At 55.2% G+C, this 24,814-nt stretch overlaps 9 protein-coding genes and 1 non-coding gene across 10 annotated transcripts; 6 read left to right on the top strand and 4 right to left on the bottom strand.

The window, feature by feature from the left end:
* Nucleotides 1–251: 251 nt before the first annotated feature.
* Nucleotides 252–323, bottom strand: SPSK_11293. The gene has a single exon. It is a non-coding gene; the product is annotated as a tRNA-Ala (tRNA).
* A 314-nt stretch (nt 324–637) lies between these two features.
* On the top strand, nt 638–1,675 carry SPSK_00850 (uncharacterized protein; the record flags this gene model as incomplete). The annotated part of the gene is made up of 1 exon (XM_016727796.1): nt 638–1,675. One exon carries the CDS (start codon nt 638–640, stop codon nt 1,673–1,675), a length of 1,038 nt encoding a protein of 345 aa, XP_016584410.1.
* Nucleotides 1,676–2,099: 424 nt separating this feature from the next.
* SPSK_00905 (uncharacterized protein) lies at nt 2,100–2,714 on the top strand (the record flags this gene model as incomplete). Its single annotated transcript, XM_016727848.1, has 1 exon — nt 2,100–2,714. The coding sequence occupies one exon, from the start codon at nt 2,100–2,102 to the stop codon at nt 2,712–2,714; it is 615 nt and encodes a 204-aa protein (XP_016584409.1).
* An 855-nt stretch (nt 2,715–3,569) lies between these two features.
* Nucleotides 3,570–7,016, top strand: SPSK_00674 (cell cycle checkpoint protein; the record flags this gene model as incomplete). Its single annotated transcript, XM_016727624.1, has 1 exon — nt 3,570–7,016. One exon carries the CDS (start codon nt 3,570–3,572, stop codon nt 7,014–7,016), a length of 3,447 nt encoding a protein of 1,148 aa, XP_016584408.1.
* A 1,247-nt stretch (nt 7,017–8,263) lies between these two features.
* SPSK_00816 (uncharacterized protein) lies at nt 8,264–9,498 on the top strand (the record flags this gene model as incomplete). The annotated part of the gene is made up of 2 exons (XM_016727763.1): nt 8,264–8,362; nt 8,443–9,498. 2 exons carry the CDS (start codon nt 8,264–8,266, stop codon nt 9,496–9,498), a joined length of 1,155 nt encoding a protein of 384 aa, XP_016584407.1.
* Nucleotides 9,499–10,298: 800 nt separating this feature from the next.
* SPSK_00698 (uncharacterized protein) lies at nt 10,299–12,872 on the bottom strand (the record flags this gene model as incomplete). The annotated part of the gene is made up of 1 exon (XM_016727647.1): nt 10,299–12,872. The coding sequence occupies one exon, from the start codon at nt 12,870–12,872 to the stop codon at nt 10,299–10,301; it is 2,574 nt and encodes an 857-aa protein (XP_016584406.1).
* A 2,658-nt stretch (nt 12,873–15,530) lies between these two features.
* Nucleotides 15,531–15,899, bottom strand: SPSK_00937 (uncharacterized protein; the record flags this gene model as incomplete). Its single annotated transcript, XM_016727879.1, has 1 exon — nt 15,531–15,899. One exon carries the CDS (start codon nt 15,897–15,899, stop codon nt 15,531–15,533), a length of 369 nt encoding a protein of 122 aa, XP_016584405.1.
* A 3,096-nt stretch (nt 15,900–18,995) lies between these two features.
* Nucleotides 18,996–19,421, bottom strand: SPSK_00926 (uncharacterized protein; the record flags this gene model as incomplete). The annotated part of the gene is made up of 1 exon (XM_016727868.1): nt 18,996–19,421. The coding sequence occupies one exon, from the start codon at nt 19,419–19,421 to the stop codon at nt 18,996–18,998; it is 426 nt and encodes a 141-aa protein (XP_016584404.1).
* A 1,321-nt stretch (nt 19,422–20,742) lies between these two features.
* Nucleotides 20,743–23,745, top strand: SPSK_00688 (receptor-activated Ca2+-permeable cation channel; the record flags this gene model as incomplete). Its single annotated transcript, XM_016727638.1, has 1 exon — nt 20,743–23,745. One exon carries the CDS (start codon nt 20,743–20,745, stop codon nt 23,743–23,745), a length of 3,003 nt encoding a protein of 1,000 aa, XP_016584403.1.
* Nucleotides 23,746–24,031: 286 nt separating this feature from the next.
* On the top strand, nt 24,032–24,421 carry SPSK_00934 (uncharacterized protein; the record flags this gene model as incomplete). Its single annotated transcript, XM_016727876.1, has 1 exon — nt 24,032–24,421. One exon carries the CDS (start codon nt 24,032–24,034, stop codon nt 24,419–24,421), a length of 390 nt encoding a protein of 129 aa, XP_016584402.1.
* Nucleotides 24,422–24,814: the final 393 nt, after the last annotated feature.

Raw genomic sequence — 24,814 nt, 5'->3', positions numbered from 1 at the left:
AATGAACACCAACGACAATGCCAGCAGACTGGGGGGAAAGGGTCTCTGCTTGGCTTGATGGATTACACGCCACTCAAAGATATACTCCCGAAAGGGAAGAAAACTCAAATAAACATCTTAAAATGAAGATCAACAAATACAAGGCTCATGTGAATTAATAAGAATCAGAGTGAGTACGTTGGCAGAATGGGCGGAACGTCGTCTTGCGTCTAAAAAAAATAACCGTCGAAAAGTCAAAAAAGAAATCCAATTGGAGCAGTAGGGGATCGAACCCTAGGCTTCTCGCATGCAAAGCGAGCACTCTACCACTGAGTTACAGCCCCGTTAAAGTGGAATGGGGGTTTGCTTCTTATCTCCGTATGTATAGTCTGCGGAGTGGCCTAACCAACCGCACTAATACGTAATTCAAGCTTGGCCGAACTCGGCGCCAAACGGTGTTCTAATGTTCACAACGTTGACACAGAGAAACTTGGGTCTGTTCATTCTGGGGGCTGTTCTCATGCTCCTTCCCTTGTTGGCACGGCAGGCCTGGCAGACACTACCCTGGAGGCAGGCCATTTCGCCATTTTCGTGCAGTTGCAGAGACAGCTGCAGTGACAGTGCCGCCGCAACAAGACCGACAGCAACCGCCGCCGCCATGCACATCGTCCTCGACTTTGACGGCACCATTACCGTCCACGACACCATCGACCATCTTGCAGCATTTGCCGTCGAGTTCCAGGAGCAGCAGTCCCGGACGACCAGCGGTGACCCCGGCTGGGACGCCCGCTGGAAAGACATTGTCGACAAGTACTTGGCCGACCACCTCGACCACAAGGCGGCTTATGCCCTGCCCGAGGACGCGCGCACGACGCTCGAGCACGAGCTCGCCTTCCAGAGGAGCCTGCACAGCGTGGACTGCCGGTCCATCCAGCGGCTGCGCGAAGCGAGGCTGTTTGCCGGCATGGCACCGGCACACGAGCGGCTCTTTGCTGCGGGCCAAAAGGCGGTTGGGGCCGACAGCAGAGAAGACAAAGAAGACAAAGCCGACAGGCGCGTGCGTGTACGGCGCGGCTTCTCTAAGTTCCTGCGCGAGACGGCCACGCGGCGCCAGTGGCCCGTGTCGATTGTGTCGGTCAACTGGTCGGACGCATGGATCCAAGGTGTTTTGAGTGGAGGGATCCGCGAGGCAGAGGGCGACGAGGTTGGAAAAAGCGACATTCGCGTGTTTGCCAACAAGGTGACCGCATCCGGGGCCATCATCCCCAACTTCCGGCGAAAAGATGCGCCCACGGCCGTCGGCCAAGACCACGAGCACGACGACAATGTGCCGTTTGCGTCGTGCTCGGACAAGGTGGAGGCTCTCGAGGCGGCCGTGGCCGAAGCAACGGCCGACTCGGACGACGCCGTCGTGTACATGGGGGACTCGACCACAGACCTCGAGTGCCTGGTCCACGCGGGCAGCCAAAGCACGGGCGGCGGTCGTGGTGGCGGAATTGCCATGGCCAACGGCGACGGGCCGGCGACGAGCAAGCTGATCCAGACGCTGGTCCGGCTGGGCTACGAGGTGCCGCATGTTTCGGAGTCAAAACCATTTCAAAGACCACGGGGCGAAGAGGAAGGCGATGCACCAAGGCTGGCCTGGGCACGAGACTACGAGGAGATCCTGGCCTCCAAGATCTTGGATTGGGTTTGAGTGCATCTCATTGGTATAGTGGTGTCGTACAGCGTCTTTCCAGAAACAACAAGAAGCATTTGTCTTTGTTCTTTTTTGGATTATTGACTTCTTTGGCGATTTTGTGCTGTGTATTGAACGACACCAAATCCGACCACAAAGGTGTGCATGCTATGCGATGAACAATGCACAAAGACAGTGCTGCACAAAGCAGTCATCGCGACATTGTTTATCTGTTCATCCACCACCTTGGACAAACAATTTCATATAACAATGACCGTTCCTCAAAGACATTGACAGTGGTTCTCGTTTTCCCGTCATACCAGGAATTTTCTTCTCGTATACCATATCTCAATAAAAACTTACACAAGACTCCGACACGACCGTCCACACTCGACCGTACGGCATCACGACATCGCACCTTTTCCAGCGCCAGCCTTACATAATGGATACTCAGGACAAGATACCCAAGCGCACCACCATAACCACCTACTGGACCCGCCGGTACGTCTTTGCCTGCGACCATACCGCTGACCGCTACTACCCCGTCAAGGACATCTGCAGCAACAGCAACAGCCCAAGAGATCTGATAAACAACGTTCCCTTCTTGCTGCCCCTCCGTGTCGGCTGCGAGTGCAGCGCTTGTCTTCGACGCCATGTCTTTGACCGTGTGCAAGCCAAGGCAGCCGAGGTTCGCGCCAGCTTCAACATGCTGCGTGCCATGCTCGACCACCGCTCCATGGCATCGGACGATGGACTTGACACGCCGCTTCTCATCGACGACGATGCTGGCGCCGACGATGACGATGAGGTTTGGCCGGAGCAGCCGCCGACGCTAGAGAGCCTGTCTCGGTTATATGCCACAGTCGCCGAAACCCAAGCCACTGCTACCCCCAACATAAACAGCGATGGCACTACAAAGTCCTCCATTCCTGGCCGCCCCGGGACGTTGAGCGAACGCATCCGCAGTCTACGCGAGGATCTGGAGCGGCGTCGGCAGGTGTCGGAGACGTCGTCCAAATTGGCCAAGACAGGGTCAGTGGTTGAGACTTTAGCTTGATTTGTTCTCCTTGCAGCTCGGGTAAGTTTTATTTCGTTTTTGTCTTATTTTGTTTTATTTTTTACTTGTGCTTGTGTTTTCTTTGCGTCAGAACCATTAGTGAAGTCAACTTTTTCTATTTCGTTTCTTTTCCCGTATAATTTTTTTTAAAAAATTAAAAACAAAAATAAAATAAAAAAGCAAGCAGTTCAATTACATCAATAAGAGATAAGTTACCACTATCAGTATGTAAAAATTACAATATTTCGTGAATATGCCATTTTCAAGTGTGCCGCGTAAACCGCCCATCAACGAGGCTGTTCACGTAGAACAAGACGTTAGAAAGAGGCTGCTGTAAATACGTTGTAAGTCTGGATGCCTTCATTGGCTCGCAGCGAACAGCCTCGCTACAGTGGGTCCATCTCGAAGGAGCATTAGTGCCGCTGTTCGGGGAAAAAGGGGGGCAACAGAGCGACGCAGGTCCTGGCCTTCTGGGCTGTTTTGGGGGATCGCGCTGTCCCAGTGCACAGGCCCTTCTGTTTCCTCTTTATGTTTTTCAGCGGGTAACAACATCTCCACACAGATGGTGCTATCATTGCTCTTTCCCATTTTCAAAACCAGCCTTCCTTCCTCCTCGAAACAAAGACATCTGGCGATTCGACACGTAAATTGCCAATATGGAAGGCGCGACCCCATTGCATTGAGCAGAAACGCCCGCGGCAGCCACTCGTCTCCTGTTATCGCCTGCCCGCTCTCTTTCAGTTTGCCGGAATCGAATCTCCAACCTCTTCGACGATCAGCCATCACATCCACCGCCACCCATCGCCGTCTCCTTCATGACGACCGCTTTATGTGACATGCATGCGACGTTACTGAATGCACATTGATGTACACACGCCTCGTCTAGTGCCACCCACAACAGATGACCAGCACAACGTCACCGACGACCCTTTCCTCCCGCCCTCCTCCTCCTCCTCCTTCTTCACCTCCTCTTCCTGCGCCCTCTTCACCGCGATGCCACCCCGCAGGAAGCGGAACGTCCTAGACGATTCCGACAGCGAGGACGAAAAGGCCCGCGAACAACGGAAGACGAGCCTGCGGAACTTCTTTTCGCCTAACAAGACAATCTCGACTTCGACGGGCGCTGCGTCGGACGCATCTCCTGCAAAGTCGACAGCAGCAATACCAACAACGCCGACAGCCTCACCCACACCCACACGAAGAACACGAGTTGCTGCCGCCCATACAAAGACACCGACCAAGTCCCCATCGAAAAACTCCAAATCAGTAGCCGCCTCGTCTCCCGCACCCAGCTCTCCGTTCGGCCGCATTCTCTCCAGCCGTGTCAAGGACAGCAACAGCAAGAATGGCGCAGCGGGCACCAATGGAAATGCAAACGGCGGCGGATCGGCGAGCGCTGGTTCCAGTCCATGTCCGAGTCCCGAGAAGCGGCGTGGCAACAAAGCCCTCAAGGGCCAGGTCGACGAGCGCGGCAAGTCGGCTGACCTCGTGGCCCTCTTCACAAAGCAGGCTGAGAAGGCCCAGAACTCGCCGCCCAAGAAGACCGTCCGGCTGGCCCTCGATGTTGACATGGGCAGCGATCCCATTGCATCCGAAGACGATGACATAAAGGACGACGACGGCGGCATCGCGGAGAGCAGTGCCGTTGTGGCGAGCTATGTTGGCAGCCGCGCCCAGAAACGGTGGAAGAGCAGCACAAACGGGTCAGCAGCGAAGTCGAATCTGTCGAATCTGTCGAGCCAGCAACTGCCTTCTTCATTACCACTCTCCTCCTCCTCCGCACTTCCAATATCCACCCTTACCTCCAGCCAACGCTTCAAGCGACCAATACGACCCGGTGGCTCGAACGGCGCGGCTGCCGCGAATGACGATGACCTACGGCCCTGGTCGGAACGATTTGCACCCACAAACCTCGACGAGCTCGCTGTACACAAGAAGAAGGTGACCGATGTACGGCGATGGCTAGACGACGTGATGCATGGCCACCTACGACAGCGGCTGCTTGTTCTCAAAGGTGCCGCCGGCACAGGAAAGACGACGACCGTACGGCTGTTGGCCAAGGATATGAACCTGGATGTTCTGGAGTGGCGCAATCCGACCGGTGCCTACGCGTCTGGCGCCACACCCATGGGGTTTACGTCGGCGGCCGCCCAGTTCGACGAGTTTTTGAACCGCGGTTCCAAGTTTTCTCAGCTCGACCTGGAAGACACCAGTTCGGACAGCGACGACAGCACGTCGAGACAAACAGCAAGAACGAATGGCAGCAGTAACGGAAACGGAAACGACAAATCAAGCGATCTCTCGACACCTCGGCGGCGCAAGGTCATTGTCATTGAAGAGTTCCCAAACACTTTTATGCGCTCGTCGAGCGCGTTGACCGGTTTCCGCAATAGTGTACTGCAATATCTGGCGGCCAACACCCCATCGTTAGCGGCATACGCACAGCGGCGCGCATCATTTGACCCGGACACAATTGCGCCTGTAATTATGATTGTCTCCGAGACCCTGCTTACGACCACATCAGCCTCGGCCGACAGCTTCACGGCCCACCGCCTCCTCGGCCCCGAGATTCTCCGACACCCAGGCACTGGCCTCATCGAGTTTAACGCCATTGCGCCGTCGCTCCTCGCAAAGGCCCTGGAGCTGATTGTACAGAAAGAGGCCAGGAAGTCGGGCCGGCGACGAACGCCGGGCCCGCTGGTCCTCAAGCGTCTTGGCGAGGTCGGCGACGTGCGGAGCGCTGTGGCGTCGCTCGAGTTCCTTTGCGTCAAGGGCGATGACCAGGGCGACTGGGGCGCCAAGGTGGCGTTTACGAAAAGCCGCAAGGGACCCAAGGACGCGGCCCTCACCAAGGGCGAGCGTGAGACGCTTGAGATGGTCTCGCAGCGCGAAGCCAGCCTCGGTGTCTTCCATGCGGTTGGCAAGGTCGTCTACAACAAGCGGGAAGATCTGCCGCGGCCGCCCGACACTGAAGAAGCCCTGGCCGAGATGCTGCCAGACTATTTTGCGCACCACGCCCGGCCCAAGCGCACGCTCGTCGCCGCTGATACGCTTATCGACGAGATTGGCACCGATACCCACACCTTTATTTCCGCCCTGCACGAGAACTACGCCTTGTCGTGCGAGCAGACGGGGCCTCACGATCCCATGTCTTCCGTCGACTATTTAAATGGCTGCATCGAGTATTTATCTGAGAGCGACCTGCTGTGCCCGACGTGGGACATTTTCTTTGGCGGACGCGGCTCGAACCGGTCGAATTTTGGACGCGATTCGGGCAGCCACGTATTGCGGCAGGACGAGATGGCTTTCCAGGTGGCTGTCCGTGGCCTGCTCTTTTCGCTGCCGTCGCCCGTCAAGCGGTCGTCGGGCGGGCACTACCAACGAGGCGACGGCGGGAATGGTGGCGGCAGCGGCGTGGGCGTGGGCGCAGGCGGAGGCGGCAACCAGTTCAAGATGTTTTATCCGATGAGCCTCAAACTGTGGCGGAGCCGTGAAGAGATGGAGGCGTTGGTTGACGTCTGGTCGTCGAAACTGCTTCGGGGTGAGGTGGTTCAGCAAGGCGGTGGTCCACCGTCGACACAACAGAGCGGGGGCAACCGGGCGCTGTCGTTCCGCCGGTCTGCGCCGCGGTTTAGCAGCAACGGAAACAGCAGCAGCCAGGCATCGGGCTTTGCCCCGAGCCCGAGCCAAGCACGTGTGGCAACCACCAACGATGACGCCGACCGAAAGGGAATTGTCATCAAGAAGGAGGACTCGGACCACAGCGCGAGCAGTTTGGCCAATATTTCCGAGAAGACGGAGAAACCGTCACAAACCTCATCGTCACTGCCACCACCACCGCTCCTCTCGCTCGGCAGCTCGGCACGAAAAGAACTGCTGCTCGAACGCCTGCCCTACATGGCCCTCATCGCCCGCAGCAAGCGCTGCTCATTCGGGTCCATGGGCATGCGCGACCTCGAAAAAGTGGTCTCGTTCCACGGTATCGGGGCGGCCGCGGCGGCCACAGGCAACGACGATGCCGACGAAGACGCTGCTGACGCAAATTCTGGCATTGGCGCTGGCATGAGCATGGGCGACGACGCCTGGGCCACCGACCGGCCCACGGACGACTCGCAGTCGAGCCCCCGCAAGCCGCGGCGGCCGCTGCAGGCCTATGGGCGACAACCCGCACCTCCGCCACCGCCGGCGAATGGGCGCGCTAGCAAGATGCAGGCCAACGACGCCGACGACCTGGATGTGCTACCGGGGCTGCCCATGTACAACCTGTACCTCAGCGACGACGATATCGAAGAAGTCGACTAAGACAGGGGTGCGCATCCCTGAAGCACTTGATTCCCTTTAATACCCAATCTATGGGCTGTACAATATAGCAATGCGGCGATGTGCAATCAAAATGGAAAACGGTTTTTTTATTCATTTTTTTTTCAATGTAACAGGCTGGGCGATGTTTCTGTTTTTCTACCTCTCATTTTTTGTTTTTCTGTTGTCTAATGCGTCTTTCTTTCTCTGCATGCTAATATGCCGGGGCGTTTTGTTGCAACGGGAAAGGGTCGGGAAGAAGCACGGGATATGGGCAGGCATAATAGGACAACTGTGTAGAGCCGGCGTGTTGTCGATGCCGAATCAAGTACAAAAAAAGTTATGAGTAAAATAAAAAAATAGAATTGCATCCTATTAGATCAAGAAATGCATGAAGCAGGCCGTGACGAATTGGGAACAAGACAAGCAAATGACTACACAGTTGTGTCAAAAGAAGAACGTGTTCGGCCAGACGGCCAAGGCTAACTTACCAGCACAATGATTCGCCTTGTTCCCCGGCCCATGAGTCGTAGTTTCGTGAGGACGATTTTGAGCAGAGTTGTGCAGTGCGCGCCGGATATCGTAACCCGCTGTGGTGTACAAAATTATAGTGGGTGGATTGGGCGGCTTTGAACACTCAAACAGCTGCGAGAGAAATAAGTGGGCCAAGAGTCCCCAAAGATGTGGACAACCAGTCAAAGACGTCCCCGCTTTTCTTCCCGTACCGTGCTCACGCGCCTTCCTCCCGAAAGAGAATGGCCTTCTTTCCCCAAAAGATCAGAGATCCGATACCTCGGCTGGTTGCGGCGGGCCAGACGTAATATGCAGGGACGGCGGCCGCGCCTGCCATTGTAAGCCCATAGTTGTGAATTGAACCTCGTTATCCCAGAAAAACAGAAAAACAGAAGGAGCGACGAAACAGCACCCAAAACGAAGCTTGGACTCTTGTTTTTCTCTGTCTTTTCTAAACGTTTATGTCCTCGGCAATACCTAAACCCTTGCGCAGCCTTTTTGGTCCAAACTAAGACACATCTGGCGGATACGGACTGGTATTACAACACAAGGCAAGGGACGACGTGGTTGGGTCTCTTCCTGGGACGTTCCTGTCTTTTTTATTTCTTTTTGTTTTCTTCTCCTCCTTGCCTTTCCCTTGCATCTTGCACGCTCTCGTTCCTCTCTCTCCTCGCCGTCGTCCTCATCCTTTCTTGAGACGACTTCGCTCTTCTCTGTCGCCTTTCCGTATCACCACAATGGCCGGCCCCGTGCGGCATCCCATTGACCTCAAGAAGCTCGAGGACTACCTCCGGCAAAACGTGCCGGAGGTTGAGCTTCCTCTTGAGATCAAGCAGGTTTGTCTTTGTCGCTCCTCCGTGCGCCCTGATCACATTTGTTTGTGTCCTCCTCATCTCTAACCCCCCCGGTCGTCTAGTTCGGCTTTGGCCAGTCCAACCCGACCTACCAGCTGACCGCTCCCTCCGGTGCCCGCTATGTCTTGCGCAAGAAGCCCCCAGGCCAGCTCGTCTCCAAGACGGCCCACAAGGTCGAGCGCGAGTACCGCATTCTGGCCGCGCTCGGCGGCAGCCCCGAGCGCGCCAAGCAGACGGGCGTCCCCGTGCCCCGTACCTACTGCCTATGCGAGGACGCGAGCGTCATCGGCACGCCCTTTTACGTCATGAGCTTCCTCGACGGCCGCATCATCGAGGACCCGGCCATCCCCGACGACGAAATCCAGCACGACCCGGCCCGCCGCCGCGCCATGTGGGCCGCCGCCGTCAAGGCGCTGGCGCGCCTGCACCGCGTCGACCCGGCGGCCGTCGGCCTGGCCAACTACGGCAAGCCCGCGGGGTTCTACAACCGCCAGGTTGCCACGTGGCAGCAGATCTGCGCCGCCCAGGCCGGCACCAAGGACAAGGAGACGGGCGTCCCCGTCGGCGCGCTGCCGCACTTTGAGGCGACCATGGCCTTCTTCGGCGACCCCCGCTACCAGCCCCGGGACCGCTCCACGCTGATCCACGGCGACTACAAGATTGACAACATGGTGTTTGACAAGACGTTTCCCGACGTCATTGGCATCCTCGACTGGGAAATGTCCACCCGCGGCCACCCGCTGAGCGACCTGCTCAACCTCCTCACGCCCTTTCAGACCGCCCACCTGTCTGGCAAAATCCACAACGGCCACCCGCTGTTTGTCCCCGGCAAGCTGCCCGGCCTGCCGACCCCCGAGGAGATCACCGCCATGTACGCCGCCGAGGCCGGCTGGACGCCCACGCCGTCCGAGCTGCGCTGGGCCGCCGCCTTTAACATTTTCCGCCAGGCGGCCATTTGCCAGGGCATTGCGGCGCGTGTGGCCGGCCGCCAGGCGAGCTCGGAGATTGCGCTGTCGTACGCCAACGCGCGGCAACCGCTGGCCGAGCTGGCCTGGACGATGATTCAGGAGGCGCGGGAGCTGCACGGGGCCGACGACGACGAGAAGGCCAAGTTATAAGGGAGGAGGCTGTTGTGGGGGGGAGAGGGGAGGGGGTTGACGATGGACGTCTTGCGCCGATATGCTTTTGACTCTGCATCTCTGCCAACCATGTGTCATCATGTGTACCGAACCGTTGAATCGTTTGGTACCACCAACTTTTGTACATATAGCCAAATTGCATTGGACTAAAAAAATACACGCTTTTCATTGCCACACTATTGCTTACTTCATACTGTGTTCTGTTGGAATCGTAAAACAACTGATACCACAGCTGACACCACATGAGGGCCATTGGCTCAGTAAATAACAGCCGCTCGACTAAGCTTGTATATTGAATTGTCATCCAAACGCAACTTTATTATGCCCCTGATGCTTCTGGTAACAGATACAAACGAACAAAACTTAAGGGCCAGCAGAGTGAACAAGATGGGTAAAAGTCATCGGGCCGAGCAAAATTCACCAATGCAGACAAGTTCTTCGACGCAACCGAATGAATCCCAAAGCATGTGTCGTTATATCCAAACGCCGTTGACTGGTATGATGCCGCCTAGAGGCAAAAGAAAGAAAAAAAGAAAAGAGAGAGGTAAACAAATACGACAATAGTGCATGTAGACAACGCTATGCAACGACAAAGAATGCGGGTGTATGCAAATGCGAAACACAAAAGGTACTGACCAAAACGACAAAAAAGAAAAAAGTTAAAATGGCAAAGAAATAAAGATGAAAGCAGAAAAAACAAAACCATAAACATACAAAAACCCAATAAGGACAATTCTGAGTAGTCTATATGCCATTATGAAGGAGGTGACAGGTCTGTATTACGGTGCGGTGTGATTAGAAGATGTATTGGTTTCGGTGGCAAGATCCTGCAGCTGGGTCACCACCGGCGATGTTTGGGCCGAGACTGACGTGGCCGTCGATTGCTGAGTGTGCAACATGCCGGGGTTGGAGACAAAAGACGGCGTCGGCATCGGCTGCAGCGATAGCGGGAGCTGGTGGTTGAACGGGGTCGAAGAGACCGGCCGGCTGGCGTTGGCTGATAAACCAGCGGTCGACGACGACGTTGGCAAGGGGAGCACCGGCATGCCCCAGGCCGGCATGTTCGGCCCTCCGTTGTTGTTGCTGTTGCTATTGCTATTGGTGTTGGAAGAGGCGGCGTTTGTATGTAAGGTTTGTGCACTCTGCATGGGGTGGCTGGGACGACGCAACGGCATCGAGTAGTCGTTGGGCTGATCGGAGGCCGACAAAAATGGGTTTGGAGGCAGCTGACCCGGTGGTGACTGCATACCATTGAAAGGAACATGCCAAAAGGTTGGCATCGACGCGTGAGACGTGGGCGGCGGCTGGCTTTGCATTTGCAAGTTGCCATGGAAGTGGAGAGCATTGTGCGGATATGTGCCGACGGCAGCGGCCGAAGAGCGGGACGGGCCGTGGCGAGTTCGAGCACGCTGGCGGGGCGGCTGTTCCGAAGAATCCATGGACGAAGCCGGCCTCCGTTCTCCAACAGCTGTATGCCGAGAGCTGCTCATGCTCTCGTCCGTCCTGGCCGTACCCGTGCCAGTGCCCGCAACAGTCGATGTCGTCGGAGTCCGGATATCGGAGCTTGCAAAGAGTCCAGACCGGTGGTATGGAAATCGGCTACTTTGGGAGGGGGAACCGAAAGGCAGGTTTGAGTTGAATCGACGGAAGCTGCCTGATGCTGAACGGTGCCCGTCGGTTGTCGGATCTTCGATGCGACCGCGGCAGTACGGACAAGTGTTGTGTTGTACCAGCCACCGCCGGATGCAGTGGTGACCAAACACATGGTTGCATTTGGGCATCCGGAGAGGGTGCTCGACGATGCCCTCGGGCGCGCAAACACCAAAGTCGTTGTAGCAGATGATGCACATCCTGTCGTCTTCCTCCAGTTCATCGATCTTCACAGGCTTCATCAAACTAAACAGCGACTTGGAGCGAAACATGCCCCTGTTGTGAACGAAGTGGCGAGCGCGCTCGGTAGGCTCGTCACGCACACTGGCTTGAGCCTGTCGTACGGAGTTTTCCGCAAAGTCTGAATATGGGATCACCACGTACGGCGGAGGCAACACCTCCGAGTCAGAGCCTTCACTAGTCGAACCGTCATATGGGTGCGAGTCGCCGTAATTCGGGCTCACCATCCCATCTCGTCTCGAGAAGCGCCTGGCAGACGCCCGTCGTTCTTGAGACGGGCCAGCCGAAGCAGGAGCCTCAGCTGGCATCGGATTCGGCGCTGCTCCCATAGGCAATGCTGAAGACGATATCGACGCTGTTCCCGCAGCGGTTACGGGCGATTGATGCACCAAAGCCTCAGCCTGCGTGGCTTGCCTGCCTGAAGTTGCAGTCGTAGCTGTCATTCTTATTGTAGCCGTCACAGTCATGGTCGGTGCCCGTGCCGCTTGCTGCTGTGCCGAGCTTCGCTCGTCGTCACGGTGCCGTCTATGTTCGTGAATGTGTGTTTGGGGAAGTACCCGATAGCCAAAGTTGGCTGTGAACCCGGAGGGCTGGTGTGAGGCTGGTTGCTGGCCCGCAAGCCGGGGCCAGTGACCGGTCGCGAAAGAATTTGGTTGCGGATTGAGTGAAGGTTGCGATGGATGTGACGAAGATGCTGGTAGTGACCCCGGCGTCGTTGGCGATAAAAGATACGTTTCGGCACTTAACAGCTGGTGAATTCCTTGTACGATAGAAGGTTCCGAGGTTGTGGCGGCCCGTGGTGTTGAGGGCCCTGGGCCTGATGAGGCCGTTTCCGACGTTCTACTGCTATTATTTCTGGCGGCTATCGCACCAGAAGTCGTCGGTGCTTGTCGAAGAGAGTCACTTGGCGATGGCGGTAGGGAAGCTGGTGATACCGCCGTTGCTGCGAAGGAAGGCGTCAGTGGTTGCGATCTTCGCCGATCTGCTTCATGCTCCTGCTCCTGTTCCTCCTCCTCCTCCTGCTCCGTCTCCTGCTCCTGCCCTTGGTCTTGTGCTTGCTCTTGCTCTTGCTCTGGTTCAGGCTGTCGTTCGGCGTCTTGGTCGGGCAGGTGCTGTGGAAGCTGCGAATAGAGCGCTTCTTGTATCTGAAGCTGGCGATGGTGGAAATACTGGTGCTGTAACAAATATGCACGATGCTGCAACTGTTGTTGTCGCAACAAATGTTGGGCCATGGCGCCGTTGTTGAGGGGGACGTAAGGCTGCCCTTGATATTGCGGGTGTCCCCAAAGGTATGAATGCATCGGATCGAGGCCGTGGGACTGCTGAGCTGTAGGCATCGGATGCACGTGTGCGAAGAAGGGACACTGAAGTTGAAAAGCCGCACGCGGCGCATTGTCTGATGGGTGAAATTGCCCCATTTGCTCTGGCGAGTCTCTTTCGTTGGACATCTCTATGTCTTCCATGATGCAGGCGATCCAAGTTCGTCGCCAGTCAACTGGCAACTAGTCGTCGGATTTGAAGCGAAGTAATTCGGGCAGGAATGAAAGGTTAAGAAAAGAAAGGAAGATTCTGGCTGGAAAGGGCAATTAGGCGAAAAACAAGAGTTGTTCTATTGTTCTTTGAAATTCTTTGAGAGGTCTCGTTTCGTCGCTGCTACGAAACGAGACGGTATTGGGTTGGCGTTTCTGACACAATGTACCATTTGGGTCGTAATCGGATCGTGAGATGCCGTCGGTGCCGGGGAAAGGAGAAACAGCAAATGTCGTCGTCTCAGCTGAAAGCGAGACGATGATGAGCCGCAGGAACCAAGTTGTCGCAGCGAAAATACGACAATACCCTGAGTTCTTCGTATCAGGATGAAGCAGAGACAGAGAATAAAAAGGAGAAACCGAACAATTGGAGGGTATTGTCGTGCAAACTGTTCATACAAAAGCAAGCAAGGCAGCAGAGCCGTGGAGACGAAAGAGCGAGGTAATGTGCTTAAATAACAGACGGGCGACAAAACGAGCAGACTGCCAATAAAGGCAACCGACAAAGGGACTGGGGCAAAGGCGTGTGACTATTTGTCGGCAAGCGTGCTTGGTCAGGCAAACGAGCAGCAATAATGGTAGGCATGTATGCACGGATGCATGCACGAAGGCGACAGCGAGGGTGACAGAGCCCAAGTGTGAAATGAAGAAGCGGTCGCGGGACAGTCCTCGTTCCTCCTTTAGTGGTCCGCTTCACTGGAGACGATGCAGCTGGTTTGATGGTGGCTTGGTGTGAATGGGTGTGTGGCGGCTGCAAAGAACAAAACGAGGGTAATGAGGGCAAAGTAATATGAATCAAATGGAATGGGAATGGGGATGACAGAATGGGCCCCAGCGTTGTGAGATGGGAGGAAACCGTTCCAACAGAACAAAAGAAAAGATTACGGGACGACGCACACACAACGGAGCAATTCCCAATGAGGCCGAATGCCTGTCTTGCAAGGAATCCCTGAAAGGCCCTTCGGAAGCTTCATTCAGGCCACAGCTTTCTATCTTGTAACAAAGTTGTAGTTGTCTGCGCTTCAGTTGCTACAAACGAACAGGCCCGGAACCCCTCTTGTAAAAAAAAAGGTAAGGATGGGTAGAACTGGAGAGGAGGGGTTTCGGCGTCGGCGGTTGGAAGGGGTGTGCAGAGCTTGTGCGTCCGCTTGGAGCGTGTGCGTGTACCAGTGTGTCCGGTGTGATTGCACGCAGAATGCATACAGCTTTCCTGCGTGGTAGTGTATTTGTGCCGCGAGGTTTGACAATCGTCTGCACAGAGATGGCTAGATAGAGGCGCCGTTGTGCGTTGTGTTTGTGTGCGCAGTGTGTTATGCTTGCAACAGCGACGTAATGATACACTCTGGTTTGAGGTGTCGGCGATATCCTTTTGGAACAACGGAAACCCGAATGATATGGAGCAACTGCGCTGGCTGCCAGTAATACCCCGTTGTAAGAGTCGGTTTGCCGGCCAGTCGCGTGGTTCGCAACGATGTCCAGCTTTGGGCGAGCTGGTTGGTCTTCGGATGTTTGGTGTGAGCGGCGGGTAGCAGATGGGAAGCACACTGATAACGATCCGAGACGGATGTGAGGCTATGATGCCAGGGTGCTCGTTAGGGCAGCAGTGATAAGCAGGCCTGGGACGAGGAATAAAAAAAGTCGGCCGCCTCTTGTTAAAGAAAGGAAAGAAAAAATTGAACGACAAGAAAGAATGGAATCGAGAAAAGGGAGGCGGAACAACAGCAAGAAAAGAATGAGCAAGACAGGAAACCAACAAGCAGCATCGGACACCAGGTCAGTCTCAGAGCAAACTAGTCCGTTATCCAACGACGACCAGCTGATGCATGCGGCCAGACTCTGTTTGGTGTCCAAGGCTTGGCCTGCTCGTCCCGCTGCACCCGTTGTGGCAAAGAAGCAACGAACCAAAGGCGCAGGATGACGGCGAACCAAAAGGAGGGGAAGGATTTGAGCTGTGGCCGGACGGGGCTGGACTGGGCTGGATCTGGCCGCTTAACAACCTAAACAACCCTTTGTCCCAACGTACCCTGTACTTCGAACAAGGGAACTACAAAAACGGGCGTCTGAGTCGGGAAGCGGCGAGGCGGGTGCCGTACCTTGATCTCAGCCAGCCAGGACGGGGGGGGGGACCAGTCCTAGGCTGCGAATGGTAGTTTGTTACCAATCACCTTGCACCCTTGCCGAGTTTGTTTCCAGCTTTCAAGGACAAAACGCTGCCAAGCACGTTCGTGGCTGTCGAAGGTATCTGCAGTCGGCGCACTTGACAATTAGAGTGTGTTAATGGGACGGACAGACATCAGGACATCAGAGAGGCGGCCTACTGGGCTGAGGCTCAAACTGGCAATTATCTGGTGGCCTAGTGGCGCAACGCTTCTTTTTGTGCCTCAGCGACCTGGTTAATTCACCCACGGAAATGCATTTGCTGAATGGGCCTGTCCAGCATCAATATCGGCATAGGAGCACGCGGAGGTGCAGTAACGCTTCTCAAACCAGTGTGCTGAAAAACGACCAGTGCCAGCAGTAATGCAGTGTAGATTTGGCTGTAGTAATGCCACACGCGTTGGTGAATCCTGACGTCCTTCGATGACAATCGTGCTATTGATGTTCGTCGCTGACACCGCCGTAGTTCTCGTCTCTGAGATGGTGGAGCTTCGGCGGGTGTTCACAGGCTCGCTGAGCAACAAACTCGACGAAACACGCCACCGCAAATCGTCGCGTTGAGTAATAGCTGTTGTCACTAGGTGTTGAGAAGAGATGTGTATACATTGCAATATTTGGATGTTTATCTGCAGGATTCTTCTTCCACAGGGGGTAGATGCTGTTTACGGCAGCATCGTTCTTTCCCTGTCTGCGCTTTCCACCTGCGCTCTTTCTCCGAGCACCATCGGTCACAGTGCCTTCCGTATTGGGACAGACATTGAGTGGGTGGGTCTTGCCGTCCAGAGTCCGTCCTTCAGATGACATTGATACCAAACTATTTCCGTTTTGGGCAATGAGCAGACTTGGTTCGCCACTACAAAGTAGTACCACAGCACAGCGCATCGTCCAGTGCACGATGCCCAGGCATTTCGTTTGCAGTGTATACTGTTACATGTAAATGCGTTTCAGCGGCAACCAATAACCAATTTACAAGTTTCAAACGATTGAAGCGAAGGAGTCCCAGAGAATGGTCTGTAAAATACGGAGTAATCCAAGTCGCCATGCTCGGCAGGTTCGATGCCACCTTCTATGAACCCTCGGTTTGGTGGTGTTGGCGTAATTGTTTCCGATGCCGACGGAGTAAATCTCGACGGAGAGGTCAATACAAAAATGCCGGGCCAGTCCCTATAAATGTTGGAGGGCCGAGCTCAGTGTTTTCGAAATACAAGGTAAACGGGTAAATGTTTGGTGAGCCAGCCATGTGCCTTCTTAGGGAAAGAGTTGCCCTCGGCCATATTTCTTTTCTATGTATCTCAGGTAATGAACAGACAACAGACCGCCTTCCTGGCCCCCCGCAGGTCTGCATTTTAGCTTGCATTATATTTGTGTGACCGAGCGGCCTTGTCCTTTTCCTGCTCGTTGTCTTATGCACTTTCCCATTGCTTCTATGTGTTACGCCCCATTTCATTTACATGTTGGGAAATATTCGGGCCCTGGCTCGCCTGGGGATGTTTGCATTCACAACTGTGTGTCAACAAAAGTGGAAATTTACAAAGAAGAAATATCGGACCCCATGCACATTCACTGTTTAGACAGTTCTGTAAAATTTACGCCCATACACAAGGCGGACGGGGCGATGCACATTATAAAGCACACACGCCTTTCGACATACTGTGTAAGTGAGTAGCAGGATCGGCAGTGACAAAGGCGTACTGAACGGTACCGATTCATTAGGCGTGGTCCCACCAGCGAGGCTATAAAGATCATTGCTTTGAACATAAGGCCTTCCGTGGGATAGTCTCTGGACCAGGTCTGGGTCAAAGATGTCCGTGGCTTCCGCGTCTCATTTTACGTATTTACGTGGCGCTGTGCGGAGCGAGAAAACTATAAAAAAGTAAAAATATCTCATCACCCCAGCATGCCGCCTTACCAACTGCAGGGGGAAAATGCATGGGCCCAAAGGAAGGGAGAGGCGATAAGCATCCTGTGCAAGTGAGCTGACCATGGACGACCATGCAAGGACGAGGACGTGTAATAGGAGCCACCGATCACAGACTCTGTTGCACTCGTGTAAAGGGAGCAATAAAGAGCTCGTTTGCAAAAAGGCACAGCCAACGCAGAGACGACACGGATGGATGCAAGTGAGAATGTTGGAGCGCTGGACATAAAACCCCAACCTCCCTCACATCGGATAGAGCGGCCATTGTGCGGTGCACTTTTAGTGTTGGGATAAACGTCGCTAAAGGCGTCGTGAGAATAGCGTGTCAGGCAACGTACTCTTCTGGTGTAGTGTGGGCGCCAACACGCCCCAAACGTGCAGAAACGATTTGTGATGAGATCAGGAGCAAAATTGGGGCGACGGACTTCAGTGTGCTCGTCTGTTTGTCTATGCTGACCGTGCTTCCAATGACAGATACTTCTCGGCGGTTCTGACCAACCGGAACTGGGTCATGCCCAAGCTCGCTTCCCATAAAAGTGAAGAGATACACATTCGTACGTCGCATTGAAAGGGCTAGACGGTAACAGAAAGCGGGATAAAATGATGCATGGACGCAGACGACGGTAAAATTAGAACGAGCATTCGAACAAAACGAAAAAGAAAAAGCCATCGGTAGAGTTTAGCCCGGTTTGCTTCTTTATTCCTTTCTAGTGGTCATTGCGAATAGTCTCTTTGGTTGGGTTGCCTTCAGCCCCTTCCTGGGTAAATCAAACGCTGTTGAGTCCCAGAAGATGGTAAAATTAAATCGAAAAATAAATAAATCGAAACTCGCAAATCGAAATTTGCCAGTTCACAAACGCAAGAGAAGTAATGATTGTAAGGTAGAACCTCGAACCAGATGCGGGCTAACAGCTCATGTCATCAGTCAGAGGGTACAAGTGCGAACTCTAGCGCTGAATGCTATGGACAGCGATGGTGTCTGCGAGGCTGAGTTGTATTTACGCTCCGTTACGTACTCGCGAAATGCACCGTGCTGCCATACCTCTTTCGTAGACGTGGCCATGTTCTTCCCACTTTCTGGCCGACTTTGGACTCGAATAATTCACAGGCCCGTCGAAAATATTATGCAACTATATATATTACTATCATGATCTCTCATCCTTTTCCCAGCACACAGCCAGGGAGCATCTTCATCGGCCGTGGCCAAAGGTGGTTCATGTTCGACGTTCGTTTCTCTTAGTAGCCCAGCAACTCAATTCCTCTTCCATCATTATTATTTTATAACTGGAGGGCAAGTTACTCATTTGCACTTCCGTTTGTAGTGGCTTATTTGTTATGCCGGCTTAGCAGAGGGACACCCGTCATAAACGCAAAGTATCTTGCAAAAAACCTCCACAGTCACTAAGACCCCCTTTCTTACTGCACTTTACCTTTACGAATTGCCATAATTCTTTCGAAGCTACTCGAAGGTCGTAAGGGGCATTGTACTTATTCTGTTTCTTTTTCTTTCTTTTCCAGACCTCCCGTCGTATTCCCCCAATTAATTACGTTTGTGTTCCAGTATACGTTGCTGGAACTACAAAGTGCAGGGAGTAGACTTTGTGCTCCTTGTGATTTGTTCCGTTTTGTTCATCATTATCTGCTCAGCTTGTGTCGGGTGCGAGGAACATTACTCTACAAAACAACGACTTCTCATTGACAGCAATGTATCCATACGAGGCATCGTCATCAATGTCTTCGCACATGTTTGTATCTGATGTTGTATCTTGTTGGCCATCAACGACGGCAATAGAGACAACACATAGGTGGATTCACTCGTGACCCGTGTCCCACATGACAATGCGTCAGCAGTATTGTTTGTCCTTCCTGGTTGCCTTTTCGTTGACACGGCCCTGAGTCAAATCTCTCGCACCTTCGATGCTTTCCATTTCGTTTGTTTTCTCAAGCCACATTTTTCTCACCCCATCACACCGAGCCTGCGTCTAGCCGAAAACGAGCACACCGACACTCCTCGCTACGGCCTGCGTCTCTGCTTTGTTTACTGCCGTAAGGGTACTTGTTGACATATCCATGTATGTAAGCGTACACACGACAACGGCAAGTGCAACTAGTTTGTCTGATTGTTGTCGTTCGTTGTCGGCCTGTGCGGCGTCCTTTCTTCCCTTTCTGTCAGCTTCCAGGATTTCCACAAACAGGCAGCCGGTCTCCGCCTCGATTGCGATCTGACTTGTCTGTTTCGGACAACAATTCTTCTCCGCGGACACACGATAATTCCGGGCGGACCGCAGAAAGACCGGTGGCTGGACGTCTGCTTCGTATAGGAGCCTTTGGATACGGTGACCACTGTGATGGCGGGTCAGTACGGTTACTTGCATCTGCAGGAAGCCCGTTCGAGCAAGAAGTTGCATGTGAGTTTCGTTTCCACCCAGCTGCTCATGCTGCACTCTGCCCTCGAATTTTGTGACTGTTCTTCGTTCGCAGAGTATTGTTCGCCGAGGTAACACAACATGCAACAAATGCATGCAGCATGCCCAATTCAAGCCGCCGTTTCCCATTCACTTTATTCTCTTGCTATGTATGCACCGCGATTGCACAAATAGTCATCCTCCTGGACTGTGCCGCATGTTTTGAGGACTCTTGTATGACAAACTGACGCACTGGTTTCGGTTTGCATCGCTTTACATCGCCTCATCGTATTTTCATTCTTTTTTTGTATGTGTGTGCTTGCGGCTTTTACCCGTTTTTACACATGAAGAAAGAAAACACAACAGGCCGCCTTCGACTTTTCTTATGATTTCTGCGCCAAATCATTAAAGTACAAGCCACCAATCTGTTTTACCAAAGTGTTGGAAGTCTAATTATATCTGCTGATCTACAAATTAACATGTGAGAAGCTGTTAACTTCCGACGAGGCAATCGATGTATTGGATTTGGCTTCTAATACATCGGCAGGTTTTGTCTCAATTATTCCCAATATCCACGAAACTCGTCTGTTTACTTCGGATGGACATGTATGTTGTTGGTCGTGCCGATACTATTGTCGAAGCCATAGATGACCAACTGCCTTAGTGGGCATGCATCTCAGTGATACTGCCAGGCCTGCCAGGCCAAGCCTAGAGTCCAGACTGAGCCTCTGAAGTCCACCACGAGGCGCTGCTGCAGCTAAGCCAAGGCCTCTAGACTCTAGATGGTGCCGCTAGCCACACAACAGTTTTGTCTCGCCTTAGTGGCCAGTCCAGTCCACTTGCTCTTTCCTGTTGTAGCCTTTGCGTCACTGCCAAAGGCCGTTGCAATACAACGTTCAACGACAGGTGATAAGGGATCTCTGCATCCATTCAACGTCGAGTTTTGTCGCGTACATTTGTCTCCCATCTTGACCTGTCACCACAATTGACCACCACCACCGCGCCATCTGCTGCTACCGTCGTGCTCTGTCATCGTCTGTGTTGATTTCGACCGATCTGCGGCCTTTTCGCCGAGTCGTACGCCGTCGTTCTCGCCCTGTTTCGCTTATCGCCTCGTTCCTCTGTTTTGGTCTGCGTCATCGACTTTCTCTCTTGATTTCTCTTGACCTTGATCATGGCCAACGTTGTGGCCCCTCTCGCGTGACCCATTTCGACGTCGACGGCGGACGTGTACGCCCTCAGCGCGAGCTCTCAACGATTCCTTTCTTGTTTCGAGCCCACCCCCACCGAGTACCATCTACCACCGCCGCCTTCGTCCTCGACGATGCAGCCGTCGAAACGCGGATTGGCTGCAGCCTCACCGGCACCACACCACCCATCCCACCGACCACACCCTTTGCGCCGAAACGTGACGACCGAGAGTGTACACGACGGAATGGCGTCCGGGACGAGTACCGGCACGGCCGTCGGGTCTGGGTCCCGATCCGGATCTGGGACAGCATCGGGACCGCCGCCGCCACGATCGCCGAACACGACGGCTCGTACACCCCGGCCGGCCCGGACGCCGCCCCCGGCCAGCAGTCATGGCCGCTCACGGTCCGACACCGCGACGTCTACGGCGTCGTACGCCACCAACACCGACCACGACGAGCGGCAGCCGCTCTTGCATCCCATGCGGCGCACCTTCAACCACGACCTCGAGCCCGACCCCATCTACTCGTGCACCACCAATCCGCACACCCACCTGCCCGTCTACACCAACATCCACCGCATCCGCCGCGACATTGTGTCGGTTGTCGAGGACTACCTGTCGCCCGAGCAGCTGCACGACATGCGCATCAACCTGTCCGTGGTCCGCCCGCTCGTCGACAAGCTGTACGAGCTCGACGACATTTCCATTGTCTACTGTCTACTGGTCAACCGGGCACGCTTCCTGCACGAGCAGGCGCACCTCAGCAACCGCCAAAACGTCAATTTTACGCGGGCGACGCTGTGCGAGCTGATTGCCCACCGCATCCTGCGGCGCTTCAACGAGGACAACGAGGGGCTCGAGGGGCTGCTGGTGCTGTCGCACATCTTGGTGGCCGGCTTCGAGCCGTTCCAGAATGCGCCCGACGCCGTGCGGCCGAGCTATGCCGAGGACGCCGCGGACCCGGCAGGGCACGATGCGGCGTGGCTCTACCGGCGGTCGCTGCCCGCGCTCGAGGTGGCCATTCTCAGCGAGGCCAAGCTGTTTTTGTCGTCCACGGCCTGCCAGAAGGTCATCGAGGCCATCTACGTGGGGCGCGTCACGTACACGCCCTCGAGTCTTCTCAACCTCATCCCCGACCGCTACAAGCAGAAGCCCATTGCGCTCTACGACCCGCGCGGCGCGTCCCTCCTCAACCAGTACCGCCTCATTGTGCCGCGCACGCGCAACATCCTCGAGTCGCTGCAGTTTACCACGCTGCTGGTCCTGTACCTTTGCTTCATGGCCGAGCGGGACGCCGCGCGCTACAGCGGCCTCGAGCTTGCCTTCTCCATCTTTTCCTTTGGCTGGGTCCTCGACCAGTTTGCCACCATTCTGGAGCACGGCTGGCATGTCTATACGCAGAACCTGTGGTCGTTTTTGGATGTGGCCTATGCTGTCGTCTACTGGGTCTACCTCCTCCTGCGCATCCAGGGTTTCCGCACGGGCAACGCACCCGGCGGTGCCGGCCAGCAGGCTCTGGACGTCATGGCTCTGGCCGCGCCTGTGCTCATCCCGCGCATCGCGTTTACTGTACTGTCTGACAATCTGCTGTTCGTCTCGCTGCGCTCCATGGTGGCCGACTTTACCCTCTTAACGTTCCTGGCCGCGTGGTGCTTTGCCGGATTCCTGTTGTCGCTCTCTTGGCTTGGCGAGGGCCGGTTTTCCGTGGTCATGATTGGCAAGTGGATGGTGTACATCTGGTTCGGTCTCGACGGCACCGGCATCCACCGCTCGACCGAGTTCCACTGGCTGCTGGGTCCGTCGCTGATGGTGGCCTTTGCGTTCCTCGGCAACACGTTGTTCCTGACGATCCTCGTGTCCATGCTGTCCAACACGTTCAGCACCATCGTCTCCAACGCGACCGCCGAGATCCAGTACCGCCGCGCCGTCCTCACCCTCGAGGGCGTCAAGAGCGACGCCATCTTTGCCTACCAGCCGCCCTTTAACATCCTGGCCCTCTTTGTTCTTGTGCCCCTCAAGTTTCTCGTCAGTCCCCGCTGGTTCCACAAGATCCACGTCGCCTGCGTGCGGTCCATCAACCTGCCCATCTTGCTCGTCATTGCCATTGCCGAACGCCGCCTGCTGTGGCCCTCCTCGCCCTACTCGAAACACTACTCGGCCTACCGCTCCACCGAAGCCGGCCTCAACCGGCCGCCCACGTCCACCCGCGGCCGCCTGACCGCCCACCCCACGTCCCCCGCATACGCCGCCGCCCGTGCTCGCGCGGCCCGCGACTCGTTCTGGGGCCGGTGGCGCATCACGGCCCACTCGGACATCCAGGCTGTCTTTGACATGCCGCCGCCCGATTCCGTCGAGGAGGAGATTGCGGCGGATGACGACCTGACACGGCATTTGATCCGACGGCAGTTTACCCGCCAGCAGCCGACGGACGCCGTGCCGACACTGGCGAAGCTGCAAGCGCAGAGTCTGCAGGAACAGCAGACCCAGGCGCAGCCTGGGCAGACACAACACGGTGCGTCCACCGAGGCCCGCCCAGGATCCAATGCAGGCAGCACTGGCCCCGGTGGCCTGCAACGGAGCGGTTCGACCGTCAAGTTTGCCGAGGCCCCGACGGCGCAACCGCCACAAGCCGCATCACAGGGCGGTGCCCGTACGCCTCGTCCACCCAAAGCCACGGGTACCAGCCGACGGGACAGTATTGCCTTCCCCGGCCTGGATCCGGACAAGCTGAAGCGGTTGTTGCAGATGGAGGCCGACGAGAATGGGCACGGAAACGGCAGTGCTCCGACGACGGCCGTCGACGAGGACGTGCGCACGCGGTTGGACGGGCTGGAGGCATCGATGCAGCGCATTGAAGGAATGCTGGCACAGCTGTTGGGCACGCCGAGCGGAGCGCCGAGCGGAGCGCCAAGCGGAGCGCCAAGCGTGCGAGGCGGCCCCAAAGGGACCAACGTTGACGACGCCGACGAAAATGCAGTGGAGGACGGCAACGACATGGAAGGCGAGGATGTCGATGAAGAGGCCGTCGACGCTGCGCACGAGGCGGCCGACGAGGTGATTGACGAGGACGAGGCCGTGCTTGCCGAGCACACCGGGACCATGACGGACCTGGACGAGACAGCCGATGAGAGGTGATGGTCACACAAGTGTATATAGCTGGCAGATTGTGCTGGTATTGTTGATAGCCTGCGCCCTTTTTCTTTTCCTTTTTTTTTTTTTTTCCTTTCGAATACCCAATTTGCATTGTTCCTTGCGTCACCGAAGGCTCCTTCCGTTTCATCTCATTTTGCACAGTGACGCGTCTGCCTTTCTGGCAACGATATCTTTGTCGGTTTGTCTTCTTCTCTTCCCTTCCGTCGCCAACATCATTTTGCCCAGAGGTCTCTACGACAACATCAACAAACGCCACTCTGCCCCCGCAATGTGTCGCACAGCCTACTACGACCACCCTCTGTGCGGATGCCGCTGGCTGGCCATCGCCCAGCCCTGCGGCCCCGGCATGGGCTTCTCGACCTGTCCCTCCTTCTTTTCGGGGTACGCCACACGCGCCGGCTACGGCTCCGGGTCCTCTGGGTACGGCACATCGGCCCTCAAACCCAGTGTATGGGAGCTCTTTACCGGCCGCGACACCCACCGCGAACGCCAGGCCGAACACGCCTGGTCGGCCGTGCCGTGCCCCGTCCACACGCTCGGCGGCGTCTACGACCGCAACTACGTCAGGCGCATCCTGGACGTGCAGAACGGCATGCGGCTAGGGACGGGACCGGACCCGCAGGATTTCGGGCTGGAGTGCCGGTGCGATGTGATGTGAGGGGGAGGAGGGAGGACCAGCCACTGGAGATGCGGGGACGTGGACTCTGCTTGATGGTGCCTTGTGTCATTAGATTTATTGTATTGGATTCTGGAGTACGGGTTGTATTGTTGTTAAAAGTACGATGACGCTTCTCGCTTGGTGGTTTCAAATGGACTGTTTGGGCGTGAGGTTGGATAGAATAGCGCTGGTTATTATTGTTGAAAATGCTATTTGCAAGTAAAACTGCATCGCCCACTGGTTGAGTCGTTATTGTTATTTTATTTTTCTTTGAAATTTCACTGGAAAGTAAAGGTGCTGGGAACAGAATAAAGAGTGGTGATGTCTATCGTCCGGCGCGGTGTTAGTCTAACAGTATTTTGGTGGCGGCTCTCTAGTTTGAGATTTTCAACA

Source organism: Sporothrix schenckii (genome assembly GCF_000961545.1).
Source record: "Sporothrix schenckii 1099-18 chromosome Unknown Cont48, whole genome shotgun sequence".
Taxonomy (NCBI): Eukaryota; Fungi; Ascomycota; class Sordariomycetes; order Ophiostomatales; family Ophiostomataceae; genus Sporothrix; species Sporothrix schenckii.
Note: the sequence above shows the minus strand (reverse complement) of the source record. Positions and strands in the feature narration are given on the sequence as shown.